Source organism: Nanorana parkeri, unplaced genomic scaffold (genome assembly GCF_000935625.1).
Source record: "Nanorana parkeri isolate BGI_ZX_2015 unplaced genomic scaffold, ASM93562v1 scaffold401, whole genome shotgun sequence".
Classification (NCBI taxonomy): Eukaryota; Metazoa; Chordata; class Amphibia; order Anura; family Dicroglossidae; genus Nanorana; species Nanorana parkeri.
The window spans coordinates 394,175-414,713 of NW_017306669.1; the positions used below are offsets into that span (position 1 = coordinate 394,175).

General features: G+C 43.2%; 1 protein-coding gene across 1 annotated transcript; it reads left to right on the forward strand.

Moving 5' to 3' along the window:
- Positions 1-491: 491 nt before the first annotated feature.
- On the forward strand, positions 492-9,982 carry WDR18 (WD repeat domain 18). Its single transcript, XM_018559515.1, has 10 exons — positions 492-716; positions 810-920; positions 2,780-2,913; positions 4,643-4,784; positions 7,079-7,222; positions 7,302-7,360; positions 8,578-8,702; positions 8,795-8,961; positions 9,648-9,716; positions 9,806-9,982. Exons 1-10 carry the CDS (start codon positions 507-509, stop codon positions 9,929-9,931), a joined length of 1,287 nt encoding a protein of 428 aa, XP_018415017.1. The 5' UTR covers positions 492-506; the 3' UTR covers positions 9,932-9,982.
- Positions 9,983-20,539: the final 10,557 nt, after the last annotated feature.

Below are 20,539 nucleotides of genomic sequence, written 5' to 3' on the forward strand. Positions count from 1 at the left end.
GTCTGTGCATGCGTCCATAGACTTACCTTGCGTCTCTACTCGTCTCCCGGCCAAGAATCCGAACTGCGCATGCGCCCGCCCCAAGATGCTTTGCGGCCGCCCGAACAGTTTTGTTTTCTCGGACGGGAGCGCGCAGCAAAAATAAGGTAAGTTTAAACCGCTGTTAAAGCGGGTTTTTTTTTTTTACTGTTTGCCTATATCTACTGCTTGATAGCAGTAGATATAGGTAAAAAACGGGAGGGTTTAGAACCCCTTTAATGTGCGTTAAGAAAAAAAAAAATTCCTGGAAACTAAACTATTGTGCGGCCCTCTGGACATGGCAGAGGTCTAAAGCTTCTATATGCCCTTCATTGACCACCACTGTCCTGGCCCATAATGAAACATAGCCCGCACTTACTACAGCACACTGCACACAGATATTACTAGAACAGGCCTCCTTCACCTCATCACTACCTCACAAGGCAACAAGGGGGCTGGCCCACGCTGCACCACGTGACCTAGTAAACATGGCGGCGCCCTTAGAGCTGGTGCTGAGCAGCGATGCAGCCGGTCAAGTGGCCAATTGCTCGGTATGGGACCCTCTAACCGGCGCCGTGCTGCTCACCTACAGGGGAGGGAACAGTACTCCGCACGCTTTGGCGCTGCTCGGCGGACAATACCTGCTTGGAGGGCAGCTAGGGAAGAACTACATCAACGTCTGGGAGCTGCAAAGAAAGGCGAGTGTACTTGAGCGGTAAACTGTTCAATTGTGATACAGAGGCAATGATCGATGGCCGGGCAATAAATGTGTTATTTTACACACCCTTTAGGACCAGCTGCAGCAAAAGATCGTATGCCCGGGGCTAGTGACCTGTCTAGCTGCCTGTCCTAGGGGACTCTACTTGGTGGCAGGTATTGGAGAGAGTATCTACCTGTGGGAGGTAAGTAAAGCAGCCTGGTGTGGTGGATTTTAAAGAGGAACCACAGGTACTTTAACGTACCCTTGTAGTGGGGTTGCACGTCAAGGGTTAAGTGCCCAATTTGTCTAGGGGGATGGAATAAAGATGGTATACTGACTTGATCCTCGGCCCCTCTGGGCTGCTAAACCAGTCCTCTCAACCTCCTTTCCCCCAGCCTCTGGTGGTCTAAGGCCCCGTGACATCATCACGTCTAAGGCAGATCCATTAGGGACCATTCGCTACTTGCATAGCTTCAGGTGTGCAGTGCCGATGCCAGGATCCTGGCACATTGCACTGTTTTTTGTTTTTAGAACTTTATTGAAATTTTACAAGTGACATTTCATTCAGTTCTACAGGCTGAGCAGGGTGCAAGGCAGTTGTACTGCCTTGCATCCCGCTGCGCTGAAAAAAGTACAGCATGTCATACTTTTTCTCACCGCACACCACCACGTTCCCATTGCAATGCAGTGGTGTGAACTGATCCCGTCTGTAATGAAGGGAAATTGCCTTGCTTTGCTGTGGTGTGAATTGTCCCTTAGATATGAGGACACTAAGGGACATACCACAGCTGGTATTTGGTCCACCACGGGACTGAGGATCAGGTGAATATTTTGTCTTTATTTGAATCCCCTAAACAAAACAAACAGGTAACATTTACCAACACTGTGTGAATTTGGCCAGTTCTTGAGGAACAGTGTGTGCCGCTGTTGGCACCCTTTTGGCTGACATCCCTTGATCGGATGAGCCGACCAGAAAATCTGCGTACGACCAGAGCAAGCAGCCAATGAGCTGCTAGCTCTGTTCGGATATTCTGACAGCGGATGGTGGAACAGTGGGATTCCTCGATCAACACACTCGTAGTGTTGATGGAGAAATCTGTGCTATTTATTTCCTCAGCCCGCGGGTTGGAGGAGACAAATAGAGCGCTCAATGGTCGGCCTACATTGTTAAAATTCCTTTAGTTCTTCTTTAATTGCTCTGAGCCCCCATTTTCAGGCTTGAGCGTTGTTGTTTTAGTTTTTTGAAAGCTGTTACTAGAAGGAGGAGATGATTGTGAAATTGTGCAAAAAAACATTGCTGTGCACTTTCAGGTGCTCCCACTGTAGTCTAAACACACAATTCGGCCACAAAAAGAAAGCTTGTGTACTTTTTTTTTTTTCTTTCAAGCAAGAAAACGCTCGGGTGTGGACAGGCACCGCTGAAATTATTATAATTTACACACACATAAAGGTGGGGCACATTTGTACAGCCCAATTACTTCAGTAGTGCGGTACTCACACCAAAGAAGTGTGTGCACTTTATTTTTTTTAAATGTGCAGCCCTCTAGTCTGCAACTGTATGGACTAGAGGGCTCCTCTCTCATGAACATACGGGAGGAGCTACTCTGTAGTCACAGCTCATCTGAGATCATCATCTCTGCATAGCTGTAATTCTTTGGGCTCTATGGTCTAGTTGTATGAAAACATTTTGTCCCCTTTCATACGGGCGGTTCTATTCGGCCTGCCTCTCCAGTTTTTCCAGGGCATATGATCGTAAGCCCAATGTTAGTCTATGGGCATTTGGTTTGGTGCTTTAGTTCCACTTTAAGCCAGAGAAAGTCAGAGACCTAGCATTTTCAGAGGGAGATCAGGAATGGCATTCTTTGTTTTTTAATGGCAGGTATACACTTATTATGTGTTCACTAATCTGATGTTTAAATAAGTGCTCTTAAGTGAAATGTAAGGATTAGCACTTGCAGCTTTATGAATTTTTTTTTATTTTGAAATAGTTTGCAGAATTTTGTTGTCACTTTTCAATGCATACCTTTGTGCTCTTCTTCACACTTCCACTGTGGTTTCTAGGTATGTACAGGGAATCTCCTTGCCATTCTGAATAGTCACTACCAGGATGTGACCTGCCTCACGTTCACAGATGACAGCAGCCATTTTGTGTCTGGTGCAAAGGATAGCCTGGTCCTGGTGTGGAACCTTTTCACGTAAGGGATTTTACAATTTATTCATATGTGTGCTTCATTCGATATATCAACATATCTAATTTGCCTTTGACTTATGAGTTGTCAAATTAATTATGTAGTGCAGATGAATGTAGTGAGTTGAGGTTCCAGCTGCATAGTACCATGCAAAAAGGATTTCTGAACACTTGAGCCTACAGTGATTCACAGTCAAGTGAATACTTTACCATTGTAAGGGCATCTTACCAAAATCGGTTTTAGATGGGCTATAGCAGGGGTGCCCACAATTTTTTGTATCGAGATCTACTTTTCAAATGAGCAGCCCAATGAGATCTACCAACGATCTACCTCCCTCCTGCGTTCTGAAGTCAATGGCACGCCAGCCATGTCCCCACGCATGCAGTGTGTTCGCCAGCACCAAAACGCAGCACAAAACCACAATTCCTGTGTTCTGGTCCAGTGTGATCGGAAAAAATGCTCCACACGCAAATTTTTACAATCGCACTGGACTGGAATGCAGGCATTGTGGTTTCCGCGTTCTGGTGACTTGAATTCACCGCCACGGCCCCTCCCAGCCTAGAATGCCGGGGGGGTTTACCATGAGATACAGTCCATTACAGCAGCTAACGGCCCTAAAACATTGCATTCTGTGATTCAGGCATTATCTGAGTTCAGGTGCAGGATGGGGTGTTGCAATGCATTGAAATTAATGTCACCATAGCCAAGCCCCCCACCGGTATTGCAATCGCCCTCCCCTGAACACGTGGCACATTAGTGCCTGCGTTCCGGTTCAGTGCAATCTGCAAAATTAGTACAGCATTTTTGCAGATTGCACTGGACCGGAAAACACAGGCACTAATGGGCCACGTGTTTGGGTGATCGCCCCTGAGCGCAGGCAACCGACCGGAGTGCAATACAGTGCCTGACCACTCTGAAACGCACTGTTTGTGGTGTGAACCAGCCCTAAGGCCTCGTTCACACCATCCTCAGTGCGTTCTGGCGCTATTGTGGCCGGAACGCACTGGATCGCATTGCGGCCAGCTCAGTTTGTTGTGGGGTCTGGCGGTGTGTTGAAGTGAATGGCACCGCAGCCACACCCCACACGGCCACACGGAAACGCAAGGCAAATCAATGCCTGCGTTTCGGTCCAGTCAGAAGAAATGCTGCAAGCACAATTTTTTCTGACCGCAGGCATTGATTTGCTAAGTGCAGGTAACGGCGGCCACCTACCCGCGGCCACGTAGCGTGTGTTAGGAAAGATTATTGGCCGCTTCAGGCAGGAGGGGAGAGCCGAATGTGTCGGATGCTTTGGCGTCCGACACATTCGGGTACACGGAGCGTGGGACAGGGAGTCAACCCGCGATCTACCAGCGATAGCTTTGCGATCGACTGGTAGATCGCGATCGACCTTATGGGCACCCCTGGGCTATAGGATCTATAGGGCCCCTTACGATAATATTGATGTTCAAGACTCTTATCTATAACTGAAAAAATCGATTACCATAAAGGAAATCACTCCCATTCATAAACACATTGTTACCACTCTCAGGCTTGGTAAAGACCACCTTGATAATCCACAGTACTGATGGTACGCTGTTCTATGGACAGAGGAGACAAAAGTTCAATCTACTTGTAACTGTAGATAACATTATGTCTAAAGTTTCTGGAACTGCCAAAAAATTACTGTTGGTTGTATCTAACCAAGGTTGTCTATAGTTACTGGTTTATCTAAAATAACATTTTCTTGTTTTAGTGTTTTGCAGGCTGAAGGATCTCGAGGCCCTGAACCCCGACATATGTGGACCCAACACACACTGCCTATCACAGACGTACAATGTGGTTCTGGAGGCCCTCAAGCTCGGGCAGTAACTTCCTCCTTGGACCAGACTGTTAAGGTAATTGTAGTCATGTAGACTACACTGCTAAATCTCTCTTGAATTAACTTCCTATAATCCCCTGCCTATCATCATTCAAAATAGGAGAGGAAGGGGTGGTATTACACAGTGGTGTGAATCTGGCACATAGAAACTTTCTGATTAGAGGGAAGAGCACAAAAACTGCCTCTTCAGTGGGCTGCTGCTCCATCAACAGTCTTGGCCAAGCTTTATTGCTTTCACTGTATTGTAGAAATGTAAATAGTCAGAACCTGTCAGGGGCAACCAGCAAACACACAGAGCTTTAGGGGATTCAGGAAATGTATTTGTTGCCTTTAAATGCTTGCTGAAATAATGCTCTTTAGAATAGTGTTTGAAAGCTTAGATTAAACAATGCCTGTGTGTGTCAGCGGGCAAGTTAGAAGTCTGTTTGATCAAATTGTTAAAATGCCTTTTTATTCTAATAGGAGTCCTAAACACCTTCTATTAGCCTAGTTGCTAGTGACTAAGCAAACCCTCTCTGTTAATGAGAGTTCGGCTCCTTAAAAGAGAACTAAAGCCAAACCTTTTTGGCTTTACTTTTTTTGTGTCAAAGTAGTATATTTACTAATGTCCTCCTGTGACCCAAAGCCAGCATTTGCTGACAGTGTAGAGCCGTGCTACAGCTAGGAAAAATCCCATCAATTTTGTCGGAATCTACCCCGCTGCCTGATTGACAGCTAGCTCTGCCTCTCCAGAGCCAGCACTGACCCCCCTCTCTGTCCCTCCATTGAGCACTGGAGGAACAGAGAGGGGAAGGGGGAATCCCTACGGGGAACAGTGACTGTCACTGCTCTCTGCATAAGACTGAGCTGGTCGACCAGCAGTTTGTGATCGCTCAGGTCTTGGTGTACATAGAGCCGGCATGTGAAACCTGCAGTGTCACGCCAGCTCTAAGTATTGGGAAGAGTATATTTTACTCTCCCAATAATTCTCCTTTAAAGTGTCTGGCTTGTAGATCGGGCTGCCAGAATCCTGAATGCTCCATGATTTTGTCCAAAGAGTAAAGTAAATTCTAAAGAACAGTCACTGAATATGTCAAAACAGCTATGATATCACTATGCAGAAATGTATACATGAACTGAACATAAAACATAGTTACATTTTACATTTTTCTTTTCCTCTGCCCATATACGGTATAAGACTTCATAGCAAGACCAGTAGAGGCTCTCTGTCTATATAGTCTGATATGGTATATTTAACAGTGCAACCTTATTTCAGGATGTGTTGCTTCCTCTTATGAAGATGTAACGCACATGAATTACCATTGTTTACCACCCTTTTAGTTCAAAAGTCATGTTTTGCAGATGTTTTATTAACCTTGTAATTTGAAACAAGTTGCTGTATTGAAAAATATAGTTAGTGGTTGCAGTAAAATAAATTGTTCAAAATGTTATAATTTATATCTATAAATCACTTTGGTCAGTGTTCAAAATGATGACTGCAGAATGAATTGTGTGACTTGCTTGCTGTGGAACATTACAGGGGGTGCAATTTTCAAGTGAATGTGAGTTTGCGCCATTCATCTAGTACGTGGATGTTCCTGGATTTGGAAAATTCTAGTGTACATGATTGGGTGTTTGCAGTGAACACCGATTTAATGCTCTACTTGAGAAAACAAAAAACCTGGCCACATGTTTCATTTAAAGTGCCCATAGACATAGATGTCCATCCTTTTGTCCATTTTTTTTCTACTGCCACCACATGTTTTCGAGTAGAACTGTGAGAAAATGTTTTCATGATTACCTGCGTTATTTGCTTCCTGCAATGCTCACTGAAGCGACAGACCGGGAAGGTGGGGGGTACAGCTGGCTCTCAGCAGAGAGGCAGGGTCCGCTTATAGTTAGGCAGCCAGGGTGGCCTAAGTAAACAGGCATAAGCCTGCTATCGCTTGTCTGTGGGTCACAGGAGTACTATTTACTAATGTACTCCTGTGACCCAAAATAGGCTTTAAACCTTTTTAATTTTTGGCTATACTTCTATCTTCAGGTTAGAAATGAAGTGAAAGGAAACTTCCATTTCTGGCACTTTGTAATGAAAGACACCTCAAAAAGAGGTCAGTTTCTTAAATATTGTTCCTCCTTGTGCCTTCAGAAATGCCAAAGCACCAGTTATAATTTTGGCTGCACGTTTCACAGTGATTTCGCTATAATTCCACAGACTAATGGAACAAAGGCTGTTGCGATTCTGATGTGTTCAGGCTAAGTAGCTGCAGCATTGTGAACACTGTCCCCCGACTGATGGGTGTGCTATAAACCCAATATTATTTATTTCAGCTGTGGGACATTGCCTCCGGGGAGCTTTTGTTGTCTATCCTCTTTGATGTCCGAATCATGTCGGTAACATTTGACTCAGCTGAATATCACTTATTTTGTGGTGGTAGTGATGGCTCCATATTCCAGGCGGATCTTTGTGCATGGGTAAGTGTACTTACTAGGATTTAAAGAGTGACCTAAACAAGGTTTCCAAGCAGTGAAATGTGATTTGTTGTTCCTGCAGCCAGTGCAGCGGGAGAAGACCTTCAGTGCTGAGCAAGAAAAGGTGTTTAGAGGACACAGGTAAGACATTTTCTGCTAAAACAAACTCATCCAATCCTCGGAGCCGGCTTTCTCTTTAGGCCAGTCTTCCAGCCTTGCATCCCCTCCGCTCCAGCAGTCTAAGGATCCCTGAGTCATCTCGTCCAATACAGTGTATAGGATGTGTGGACACCGAGGGACATACCGTCGCTGCAGCGGAGGGGGAGAAAGGCTAGTGGGAGCGCTGTAATAACCAGCCGGATCTGAGGTGTGTATGAGTATAACTTTTTTTATTTTTGCACCTAGACCAAAACGAGCACCTAAAGGAGAATTATGGGGTGAGTTACATACACTCATCCCTATAATTAGAGCAGATGGGTGACACTGAAGCTGTCACATGTCGGCTCTATTGATCGGGAACTCGGCGATCACATAGCCCCGATCACTGAGTTCCTGATCTTCTCCCTGCAGAGAGCAGCGATGGTCAGTCACCGCTTCCCACAGGGATTCCCTAAAAGGGGAGGGGAGCGGTAAGAACCAGCTGTCAATCAGGTGGCGGGGTGGATTGTGACAATATTGTCGGGATCTGTCCCAGCTGCAGCGCGGCTCTGCTGTCGGCATATGGCGGCTGAGTTTTGGGTCACAGGAGGACATATGTCCTCCTGTGATCCTAAAGAGAACTATGGCCAAAAAAGGTTGGCCATATTTATTTTAACCCTTGCAGTGCATGGGGTAGCCCCACTGCATGGGATAGGAAACGTTTTTTGCCCAGAGTTCTTTAACCCATGTTGCTGGACCATTTTTTTTTCAATTTACATCTTGGAATTTTTGTAAAATACCCCCTACCATCCCAAAACCATACATTTTCTGAAAGCATAAAAGCCACAGAATAAAAAGATGGTGCTGCTGATTTTGTACATCCTGCGATAGTTGTGCAATTGTTTATCAAACCAATAATGTCTTTAAAGATGCACAATCTTATTTGCGCCCACACAGGCTGCTACAAATGATCTGGCCAGCTGTACGGCTGCCGAGATCCCTTGTACGAGTGGGGGCTCCCCTGCTCTACATTTAGCCCTGCCTGCCCAGCTCTTTGCTGTACCTCCTACATGACCCAATTGCTTTGAGTGGTGCTTAAAACGGTCATATTTCTTGATCTTATAGGCTTTGTAATGTCCCCTTAATGCAAACTGAGATAAATACATGCTCATTAATTGAGGTTAGTGTAAAAATAAAGCACACTTAATATCTGTTCACAGAGACCAGGTAACGTGTCTTTCTGTTTCCCTGGATGGGAGCATGCTGGTGTCAGGATCTCATGATGAAACAGCCTGTGTTTGGGACATACAGAGCAAGCAGTGTCTGCGAACAGTCAACCACAGAGGTATTGTCGGTTTATCTTTTGGATGACAGTCCAACATTGCCCTAGTAATACATTTTTAAAGATTTCCTGTAAATTGTTTAAAATTTCCCCAGGTCCAGTAACAAATGCCTTCATCATACCTGCACCTGGCAACATGTTGCGAGCAGACAGTAAGCCAAACTTTCCCCTGCCTCGATTCAGCAAACATTTTCAAGGAGCTGAAGGCTCTGACGGGCCAGAGAGTGATGGAATTATTCTTCGGCTTGGAAAACATCAACACGTGAGTATTGTGCAGGAGAGATTTTTTGTGTGTTCAGTTTTTGCCTTTTTTTATGGTTGGCAAATAGAGTCTGTGTTAGTGCTAGCAATGTATGCCCATTTTCTAAATTAAGTAGATGTCTGTGGAATGATTAGCAGGAATCCCTGCTTGGACATTAATACAGGCTAAAGAAGAAATGTGTATAAATGGGGTTAGACACATACATGCGGATGGAAGGGACATGGCTTGGCAGACAATTTGGAGGATGTAGGGCTGGGAGAAACACACACAAATACGCACAAACTCTCTAATTAACTGGCTGAATACTGTCTGGGTCCTTCCCGCCCGACTATACCCACTAAGTGAAAGGGGATTGGCGGGTTTTTTTTTACCGTGTTCCAAGGTCTCTATATAAGGTGAGCAGCACTCCTTTGGGTGATCGGTAATTTCCGAAGTTCTTGTGAACGCCTTACACTGAAGCTGTACATGCACCGTGGAACTTGACTTACCTTAGGGACACTTATTTACTTTATGTTTGCACTTTGTTATGATTCACTGTTTAACGTATTGTTTAGAGAAATATAGCTGGGCACATTGTTTAATATATTTTAGTTTGTAGAATGTCATTACTAAACATTTCTAAAGGTGTGTGTGTGTTATTTTAAAATATAGGTTCCTCTTTTAATTGCCCTTCCTCCTAATTCTAGGGATCAGAAGACACTTACCAGCAGAGGGCAGAACATCTTCACCAACTCCTTGGTGAAAGTGAAGGCAAGGTGAGGTCTACAGTAAAAAAAACTTTGGTAGTTCTTGTGTATTAGTGACTTGTCTCTATTTTGCCTTCATGTCTCTCTTCTCTCCTCAGAATCTCTCGGGTCTGGTTGAGCAGCTTCGAGCTCGGACATCAGAAATGGAAGAGGAGCTGAGTATGGTGCGAAAGATAAACAAAGATCTCTTTGATTTCTCAGCTAGTGTTATCACCAAACCATGAAGCTTGCTACAAAACATGCACTTAAATGTACACTTTTTGTTCTTTAAGTAGACCTTCAAAATAGATTTTATGCAGCTTATACTCGCTGTACAAACTGGTTTTGTGATTAGGAGATGCAAGGTTATTGGGTTTGAGTTCATAAAATGGATAACATGGCCAGTCAGTCTGCCAAACCAACCTTGTAGCATAGTTTTTGTATGCAGAGGTTTTGCATTGAGATCTTTCTAGATTTTTCAGTTACCCATTGTACAACATAAAAATTGTTGCTACAGTGGGAATTTCTCTTTGATTTAGGCATCTTTTTATTGGCCTAAGGTGGCTTATGTCGAGGAGTATCCCTCTGAGTATAGCAGCAGTGATTTATATATGTCTAAATTTCTCATGGTTTATTTCATAAGGAAGAAGGTAATATGCAGAAATTAAGAGCAATCAGTAAGAGCTCATTTACACCACCCAGTTGCTCTAACGCACGAAGCATCCTGTAGTGGCTTGTGGTGCCATTCATTTTAATTGGCACCCCAGTGCATCTACAAAGCACACCACTATATATAATGTGCATTGCACTGCACTGTGGAAAAATAGAGCAGGAAACATGATTGTGTGCAATTCAGCGCATATATTACCTAAACAACATGAGTTGTGGACTGGCCTTTAGAACTCCTTCTGCTAATCTGACTGACTATAGTTACAATCAAAAACCTGTTTGGTTCCCAGTGGTTATTGCTCATCATATACAATCATTGCCTTGTTAAATACTCCTCAGGTGTTACTGGTGGAGAAAACATTTGTATACTGTACTATGGGGGCAAAACTGGAGCAGTTGTCCATAGTAACCAATTGGGTTCCCTCTTCAGTTTGTTCAGTTAAGATTTCAAAATAAAAGAGACGCTGATTGGTCACCATGGACCACCGCTCCAAATTCTGTCTCCAGTTTTGATAAATTCCCTTCTCTGTGTTCATATTACATGCCCAATTCTTAATTTGTATTCTTGGTAAAAGGCATGTGTCTGATTTTGTATGGTAGCTTTTTGCACCTGACATTGAAAACAATAACAGCCTTCCTCTGTACCATAAAGACATTCTTTGGAAGTATAGCACAGAATACTTTAGAGTAACTGCCTTTTGTAACCTTGTCATGTACGTTTAAATTGTGTCGTATGCAACATCTGTTTTCTATCAATTTGTAATAAAAGTTTTTAAAATGATCTGTGATGTGTGATACTGGAAAACCGTGTTTTGACTTATGTAAAGCATTTGGTATGTTTGTTTGAAATTGCCATTATGCCTGTAGACACTACAGACTTGTTTAACTGGAATACGTCCTGGGCATTCATGGAACTTTAAAGTAGATCAGTCACTAAAATCTCATTAAAAAATGTTCATGTAACTTGAAAAGTTACAGTCTGACTGAACAGATTACTAAGCTTCAGTTAAATAGCACAAAATTAAGATATCTTACAGTTAAGGAAAGACAAGATTGCAAGGTATGTGCGGTAAGGTTTACAATCTTCATATACACTATATTACCAAAAGTATTGGGACGCCTGCCTTTACACGCACATGAACTTTAATGGCAACCTAGTCTTAGCCCGTAGGGTTCAATATTGAGTTGGCTCACCCTTTGACGCTATAACAGCTTCAACTCTTCTGGGAAGGTGTCCACAAGATTTAGGAGTGTGTCTATGGGAATGTTTGACCATTCTTCCAAAAGCGCATTTGTGAGGTCAGGTACTGATGGGGGAGAAGCCCTGGCTAGCAATCTCCGCTCTTATTCATCCCAGAGGCGTACTATCGGGTTGAGGTCAGGACTCTGTGCAGGCCAGTCAAGTTCCTCCAACCCAAACTCGCTCATCCATGTCTTTATGGACCTTGCTTTGTGCACTCGTGCGCAGTCATGTTGGAACAGGAAGGGGCCATCCCCAAACTGTTCCCACAAAGCTGGGAACATGAAATTGTCCAAAATGTCTTGGTATGCTGATGCCTTAAGAGTTCCCTTCACTGGAACTAAGCGGCCAAGCCCAACCCCTGAAAAACAACCCCACACCATAATCCCCCCTCCACCAAACTTTACGCTTGGCACATTGCAGTCAGGCAAGTACCGTTCTCCTGGCAACCGCCAAACCCAAATTGGTCCATCGGATTGCCAGACAGAGAAACGTGATTCGTCACTCCAGAGAACACGTCTCCACTTCTCGAGTCCAATTGTGGCGTACTTTACACCACTGCATCCGACGCTTTGCATTGCACTTGGTGATATAAGGCTTGGATGCAGCTGCTCGGCCTTGGAAACCCATTCCATGAAGCTCTCTGCGTACTGTTGTGCCAGTTTGAAGGCCACATGAAGTTTGGAGGTCTGTAGCTATTGACTCTGCAGACAGTTGCCGACTTCTGTGCGCTTCAGCATGCGCTGTCCCCGCTCTGTCATTTTACACTTCCACTTCGTTATAATACCACTAACAGATGACCGTGGAATATTTAGTTGCAATGAAATTTCACAGAACACCTGAATCCAATGTTTTGGAGGGTTGTGCCAATACTTTTGGTAATATAGTGTATTCAATTTTGTTCCAGTGTTACTATGACTGTCCATATGCCTTTGTCAAATCTTTATGAATACACTGGATCTTGTGTGATCCCACATTTTGTTTCTATATAATCTAGTAGACTTTATTGTTTGGTTGTAAAAAGAGTGCCCAAATTTTCATCAGATTACATAATTAAATATTCTGCAGTCTCTACAAGAAAGTAAGATGGTTAAAGTGACTTTCAGTAGAAAACCAAGGAGTTGAAATATCAAGGAATCCCGTTTCGATTATCTTCTGTTGGAATACTCGAACAGAGCTGATTAAGGGGGGCCGGGTGAAAGGGTGCTGATAGCGACACCCATAAAACGCAGTTTGGCCGGTTTATCAACAACCAGCTGAAATTCGCACCCACGTATAGCCTACTTTAGTGGGACAAGTTATACAGTAAGTAGAGCGGAAGAAATAAAAGTATTTCACCTCCTAAATTAAACAAACAACTCTTGCAGTGTGTTTAGGGGGGGCAGTGAATATTTTAAGTATAACCAGGTTCACCTTCAACTACCAATTTTAAAACTAGGTCTTTGGAGCATCAGAAGTACTTATTACAACAAAGATTTTGCAAACTGATAATGGTTTCAACTACTCTGGACCTGCACTACGTTGCACAGTTGTCAGTCTAAAAATGAACAGGTTGTGGAGTTCAGACAGACCGTGGTAAGCCTTCTTACTGGCTGCCAGCCATCTCATGTATGACTACCTTTTAGTTGCACTGTAAGAGCTTTCTTCACATGGCAGTCTAAAATATCACATCTGTACCAAAAATGCTGACACACAATAGTAGAACAGAACTAAAGTAAATGTGTTAACACACAGCCTGCAAGTAAACATACAGTATGTCATAAAGATGCCGCCTTGTTGGTTTGAATGTTTGATGATCTTTTTTTGCCCAGTGTAAAAGTGTAAGGAGTAGCTCCGAAAGTGGTGTTTCTTAACTTCAATTACCAAGTATCCCTACTAGGCCATGTTGCATAGAAGGTAAGGTTGAATAAAGTAACCGGTCCATTCAGTTCAACCTATATAATCTCTCTTATATTTTAATATATATAGTGGCAGTGCATGGCAATGCCGCGACGTAGCATGGCAACATTGGCACCCAGGACCTGTGGTACACACTGCTAAGAAAGCAGATTGAGGGCTCACGAGTGGTGAGCAGCGTGAGTGTCTTGGAGCTGTGGAAAGCTACAGAGCTAAGCTAAAAAGACTGTCCTTTATGTTGCGGCTAGAAACCGTCTTGTGCCACCCTGTGGATGGAAAGATACTTTTTTATGTTTTGCCCTAAATAAACTGCATTTTACTTGCACCTCCTGTCTACAGTGGAGTGTCCTTGTTACAATATATATGTGTATATATTGTATGTTTTCTAATAATTCCCATAACCCAGTATATTCACTGGGAACTGAGAAACTAGAAGTTTCTTGAATTTATCAATGCTCTCGGTTGATACTACTGTCTGTGGGATTAACCCGCCACTCCTCCATCCTCATGTTGTCGCCTTGTGTCATGTTTAGAGTTCTCAGTCTATAAACAGTTTATTACCGATACTATGGTCCCCATTAATGAATTTGAAAATTGCAATTACGTCCCCTCTTAATTGCCCCTGCTCTAAAGAGAACAAGTTTATTTTCTGGAGGCAATCCTCATAACTCAGGCCTTCCATCCCCCTTATTTATCTTGTTGACCTTCTCTGAACACACTCAAGTTCGAGCACAACGGTCCTGAGGATTGGTGACCAAAAATTAACCACATACTCAAGATGAGGCTGGACTAGTGATTTATAAAGTTGTAGAATTATGTTTTTGTCTCTTGCAAAAATCCCTCTTTTAATGCAGGATAGTTTTCTGCTTGCTTTGCTAGCAGCAGCATGCCATTGCCTGCTATTGCTGAGCCTGTGGTCTATAAGGACTCCCCGATCTTTCTACACCCCTGACTTCACCTGATAATCACCTCCTACATAGTAATTTGTAGAGGCGCACCAAAATGAAATTTTAAAAATGAAACCAAAAATTTAAAAAATTGTCAGGCCGAAACAGAAAATATTTTTTTTCTAACCTTTTTAATTGTTTTAAAAAATATTTTTTTTTAATTTATTTTTGTCTAAACTTTATTTTTATATTTTATTTTTTAAATAAATATTTGTATTTTTTTTACTTTGCTGTCAGGGGCTCTGGGAAATATCAGGGGTCTAAACAGATCCCTGACATTTCCCTTTTAAAATAGAAAAAGAGATTGAGGACAACTCTTTTTCTGCAGACCCTGTTATGAATGAACAGGAATCATTTATAACTTGTGGAGATAGTATGTTTGCTATATCCACAATCATGAATGAACAGGAAGTAATGTAGAGCACATCCCATTCATTCATAATTGGGGACGCAGTAAACAAACTATGTCCTCAATTATTATTATTATGGGCAGCACAGTGGCGTAGTGGTTAGCGCTTCTGCCTTGCAGCACCCGGTTTGAATCCCAGCCAGGGTCACTATCTGCAAGGAGTTTGCATGATCTGCCTGTGCTTGCGTGGGTTTCCTCTGGGTACTCCGGTTTTCTCCCACACTTCAAAGACATGCTGGTAGGTTACTTGGCTCCTCTCTAAGTTGGCCCTCTATGTATGCATGTGAGATAGGGACCTTAGATTGTAAGCTCCTTGAGGGTAGGGACTGATGTGAATGTGCAACTATGTAAAGTGCTATGTAAATTGTCGGCGCTATATAAATACCTGTAATAAATAAATAAAAATACATTTAAGTCAGTGATCACTGAGTGCTTGTCCCCGCTCTCCATTCTGACTTGCTGTGACAGCCGGCTCGCCCTCCTGTGAAAGCTGTCTCCGCCCCCACACCACTCTCCTGACCTGTCACAGGAGGATGAGCAGAGCGGTGTGGGAGGAGAGCTCGACCATCTGTGACTCATCAGTTCTATTTTCTAAAATAAGATGACTGATCGCTCTAGTTATGTACTGTGACATACATCTTAAATCTGAATTCTGGGCAAATTCAAAGAAAAAACATTTACAAAGAGAAGTGAAAAGATCACCATTACTGGCACCCTGAAAAATCTAATTGTCTGGCTGTCTCTGGCTTTAATATTTTGTGATAGAATGACCTGTAACAAGTATACAGATTGGGAAATTAGTATTTTTTCTAGGTTAGTGAATCAAAGTACTGAAGTCATAAGTGAGCATGACAGCTAGATAACTAGTACTTTCAGTGGAGGAGGCAGTAAAAGCAGCCTCCATACCCTCTCAATGCCCAGTTTCATTGAATGCAGCTAGTGTAAGGTTAACATGAGCCTGCTGCCCTTTACAACAACACTACACCAGACTGCAAGAGGGAGGGTAGTAGTAGCTAACAGCTGTTTTGAAGGGCGCATGCTAACAGGTGAAAAGAGCAAAGCAGGAAGAGTGATGATTTAGTCTGCTGATGCTCCTTTTTTTTATCCAATCAGCTTTGGGTGTTTTCCTGAGCAAGCTGTGATGCTGCCACAGCTGAGGGCCTGGCATAGGTGTCTGGGTCACAATACTGTAAATGCAATAGAAAGTCACCAGTACACCACAATTAGAGTTTTGGGAACTTTTTCCATCTACTGGATTTCTCAATGACCATTCTGTCTAGGGATGCACAGATACTGTTTTTTCGGTATTGAGTACCGATATTTATATTTCACCAGTACTTCCGATAGCATGGAGCCAGCTTCCTGTGCAATCGGGAAGCTGGGCAGCATGTCATTACCCACCGCCAGGCTTCTTGATTTCCTGGGAAGCTGGCTCCATAATGTTTGGCCGGCTCGATGCTGATTGGCTGATGTTGGTGTTGGCCAATCATTATCGAGCCAGCCAAATCGGAAGCAGGGCCATGAGTCATTACACGCGGCCTGTCTTCCTGATTGGTTGGGAAGCCGGCTCCATGTTTCCTCGTGGCTCTGTCGTTCAGAGCCGGAAGTTCCCTTATCAGGATAAGTATCTGAGCATTTGGGCGAGTACTGGTATCAGTATCGGTGCATCCCTACTTCTGTCATTTCAAGCACTTACCATTCTTGCAAGCTGAAAGAACTGTAGCCCACATAACGACGATCTGAGTCTAAATAATATAAAAATTAAATGGCATGGACAAAAAACGAATGGACCCGAGGCCTAAAATATTGTTGCACAACATTTAGAGGCAATCACTGCAAACAAGTGATTTCTGTAGCTCTAAATGACTTCTGACCTGCCAACGTATAGTTTGGCCCACTCCTCGTGCACAAACTGTTCCATCTGTCTCAGGTTCAAAGGGTGCCTTCACCAGACTTCATTTTTCAGCGCTTTCTATAGATATTGTATAGACTTCAGATCAGGGCTCACAGAAGGTCACTTCTGAATAGTCCAATGTTTTGTTCTTAGCCATTATTGGTGCTTTAAGTTACGTGTTTTGGGTCATTATCCTGTTGGAGGACCCACGACCTGCAACTGAGACAGAGTATTCTGACACTGGTCAGTATGTTTGTCTCTATGTCCGAATTCCTAGATAATCTAGAGATTTCATTGTGCCCTGCACAGATTGAAAGTACTCTGTGCCAGATGCAGCAAGGCAGCCATAAAGTATAACTTCTCCTTCTTCATGTTTCACAGTGGGTACGGGATTCTTTTCTTTGAAAGTTAATTTTTCATCTGTGAACATAAACACGTGAGATTTAGCCCTCGTTCACACCTGAACGTTTTGTAGCGCGTTCTACGCTCGGCGAACGCTCTACAAAACGCTCAAAAATATAAATCCCATTGTATTCAATGGTCTCGTTCCCACCTTGGCGTATTTCCGCCCGTCCCTAACGCGCTACAAAACGGCCCACGCCTGAAAAGGTACAGGTACTACTTTGGGCCGTTTTGTTGCGCGTTTCCATTGGGCTACAGCCAAGTAGCCTTCGGAAACGCGCAACTTTTTTCGGTAAAAAAAACGCGCGACAGACGCGCATATGCAATACGCCTAGGTGTGAACGAGACCTAAGAGCATGTTCCTGCTGGCTGTTTAATAAAGGTATCATTATTTTTCATCTTGGAGTGCCACATTCCTGTTGCGCTATTTGTTTACCTTGCCCTGCATGGTTGTTAAATAATGTTTTGAAGATTGCCTTACAATAAAGATACACTGGTTCTTTTTTCCCTGTATTTTCACCCTGTAATCCTGCAGGACCCACACTTCCTGTCCTAGAATGGCAAGGCTTACTCACTGTACTGTATGTAGGAGCATTGTTGTCATACTTGTTTGCTCTGCTGTTTTGGACTACAAACACACTCCTTCTCATCCCCACTACTTAGGGGGTGGTGTTCTTATCGTTTTAAGTAGATAGCTGGTAAGACAGGACTCTGGAATTCTGGGGAATGGTTTTCCACATTTGCAGAAAATCTACTTAGCCTGAAAAAAAAGAAAACTAATTTAGCCATCACATCTAAGGACTGCAATATATTCAATTATTGTTCATGGGATGTTTACTGTGTATTGCACTTTAAAGCAAACCCTGGCTTTTGGGTATGCAGATCAAAGCAACAGGTTTGCTTTAACACTCCTCTTCCTAAAATCACATACCTTTTCTTTGTTTCCCCAGCATTCCGTTCTGCCAGTGGGTATTGAGGACCACGTGACTGCACTGGCATTTAGTGATCAGCACTTTGCTGTTTCATGAGAGTGCTCAGCCCTGTGTAAGCTCTTAGTAGAGTAACCAAGAACTAATACAGGGCTTCTTCCTTTCTTATCTCCTGGGGGTTGCACGGAGTAGTGAGGGAGACAGAGGATGGTAAGCAGGGCCGGATTTCCCACAAGGCCCGGCCTTGGGGCAGCAGAGAGAGTAAATCCGGCCCTGATGGTAAGTGTGCTGCTAGGCAGGAGGACATTTAAGTGAACCTATCGCTTTGCCATTTTCTGCTTAGTTACATACATAGCTGGGTCCTACCCGCTGCCATTTGTATTGAAACTCACGTATGGCTTCCACTCACAATTCCTATTTCCTCCAACCACATCCAAAATGCAAATAGTGAGATGGTCTTCCTGGTATAGCCACATGATAAGTCCCAGTGTTGTAATAAGAGAAAGAATACTAGAAACAACCAATCAGTTAGCAAGCAATTGAATTTCTGGGGGGTTCTGTGTATTCCTTTTTATGGCCTCCATACAAAAACATCAAATAAGATTTATTTATTTTTTGCCAGAGACTGAGAAAAGTAATTTTTATTAAGTCTCTACAATACATGCATATTTCCCCTTTTCCAATGTTTTATCCCTTTAAAACCAAGCATGTAAAGAAACAAGCCTGCTGATCTGCCACAAATTTAGTGCCTTCCTTGTTTTGCATGCTTTCTGCTGCACAGAAATCCAAAGAAGAGTATCAGCCCTGTGCAGTTCTCCCCTGTTGGACTGCAGAACACCTCCCTCTAATGTTATGGAGATGAGGAAAGAGAGAAGTTCTGCAGAACATCTCCCTCTAATGTTATTGAGATAAGAAGAGAAGTTCTGTAGTACAGCAAGGGACAACTAACAATGCTGGTTGGGATTCATTGAAGCATAGGCACTGCGTTGTCAGCTCAAACAGGCAGTTAAGAGCGCACTGTCCTTATTTTAATTGCATAACCCTTTGTTTATTTAAGTAAGCAGGAACACAATGCAGGCAGACCAAACTTATATATCTGTATATATTACAATGTATGTACTGGAGTGCCTTGATATCCTTGATGGCCTCTTTCAAAATCTGTTGTGCACCCCCATTGCTACTTCCAGGGCTTTTCTTGTCACTGGATACCTCCCTGGCTACACACTGAGTGAATGTTGGTTGGTTGCTGATGAAAAATTAGTGGGTGGCCCTGTCTGCCACCTCCTGCCTGATATCTTTCAATTAAACAATTGAAGGAGCCAGGCAGAAAATGAAAGACTGAGCAGTGTGTGCATTTAATCAGCTGCAGGCACTGTTCAGGGATTTCAACAATCCGGCAGGGCCAACTGTCAAAACACAAAGCCACAGCAGCGTGAATAGAGGAAAATGTTTGATTTTTTTCATTCAGCTTTTGGGTTCCTCCTCTTGTTTGCTAATGTACAGTATACCCAGCTTAAAAATGCACTTGAAATGCTGGGAACTGCAGTTCACTCGGACAAGTTATGTATTGCTATGCTTTTCCTAGGGCCTCAGTCATCCTGAAGGAGCATGTTTATAGCTTATAGATGGTGGTGTAAATTCAGTACAAGCTGTATGGAGACACGACCTTGAATAACTCCTGTAAAATTGCAGTTTATTTTTTAATTTTAAAAGACAAGGGGCTTATTTTAATGTAGAAAAGTGGTTTTCTTTTATAGCGGTTTATCTTGCCATTTTAAATTATGCTCTTCTTTTCTTTTTTGTTGTACCTCATGTTCCATCTGACATTTTCTGCCCGAAAGTTCAGACAAGTGAAGTGACAAATCCCAGATGTTTGTTACATGTAACTCTTCACATTTTCCCATCAGAAATGTATTCTGTCAGAACTTCAAAGAGAGGAGACAGGAAATATGTGGGGGAGGTGAGAAATGTAGGCACGGAAAAGGCATTGATCTTGCATTTATATTGAAAGGCTGTCTCACTGCAGCGCTATCAGTCTCTGGCAAGAAGTGACAAGAATTTTTGTTATGTTTCTGAGCCACCAGTCCCATGCTGATGAGGCCCAAGGTGCTATAAACATTGTCTGCTGGTTGTTGTTTTGGTGTAGTGAAGGCCCTGCTATGAAAACCTAATGCATCGTGCTTTCACTCAAACGCCTGCCAGAAAGCCTTCCCCAATTTAGGAGAAGCTGACTGACATTCTTTATTGAAGTAGTATTGCTTGTATTCCAGTGAAGTGGTACTTAATATGCGGACAAGAACCATCCGTGTGTTTATGAGCCCCTGTAAACCTAATTGGGACTGTCAATAGGTTGGTGCTCTGGTTCCTTAAGGTGGACATACACATAGAGATTTGTGATCTATTTAGGTATGAACAATTGCAAACAAATGATTTGCCACCGGTATGCCCAATACAGGCCTCCTTGGAT

Excerpts from the sequence above, each read along its gene's own strand:
- WDR18 (XM_018559515.1), top strand. The coding sequence starts at position 507 with ATGGCGGCGCCCTTAGAGCTGGTGCTGAGCAGCGATGCAGCCGGTCAA. Across the intron at positions 921-2,779 it reads AGAGTATCTACCTGTGGGAG|GTATGTACAGGGAATCTCCT; the intron begins GTAAGTAAAGCA and ends TGTGGTTTCTAG. Across the intron at positions 8,703-8,794 it reads GCGAACAGTCAACCACAGAG|GTCCAGTAACAAATGCCTTC; the intron begins GTATTGTCGGTT and ends AAATTTCCCCAG.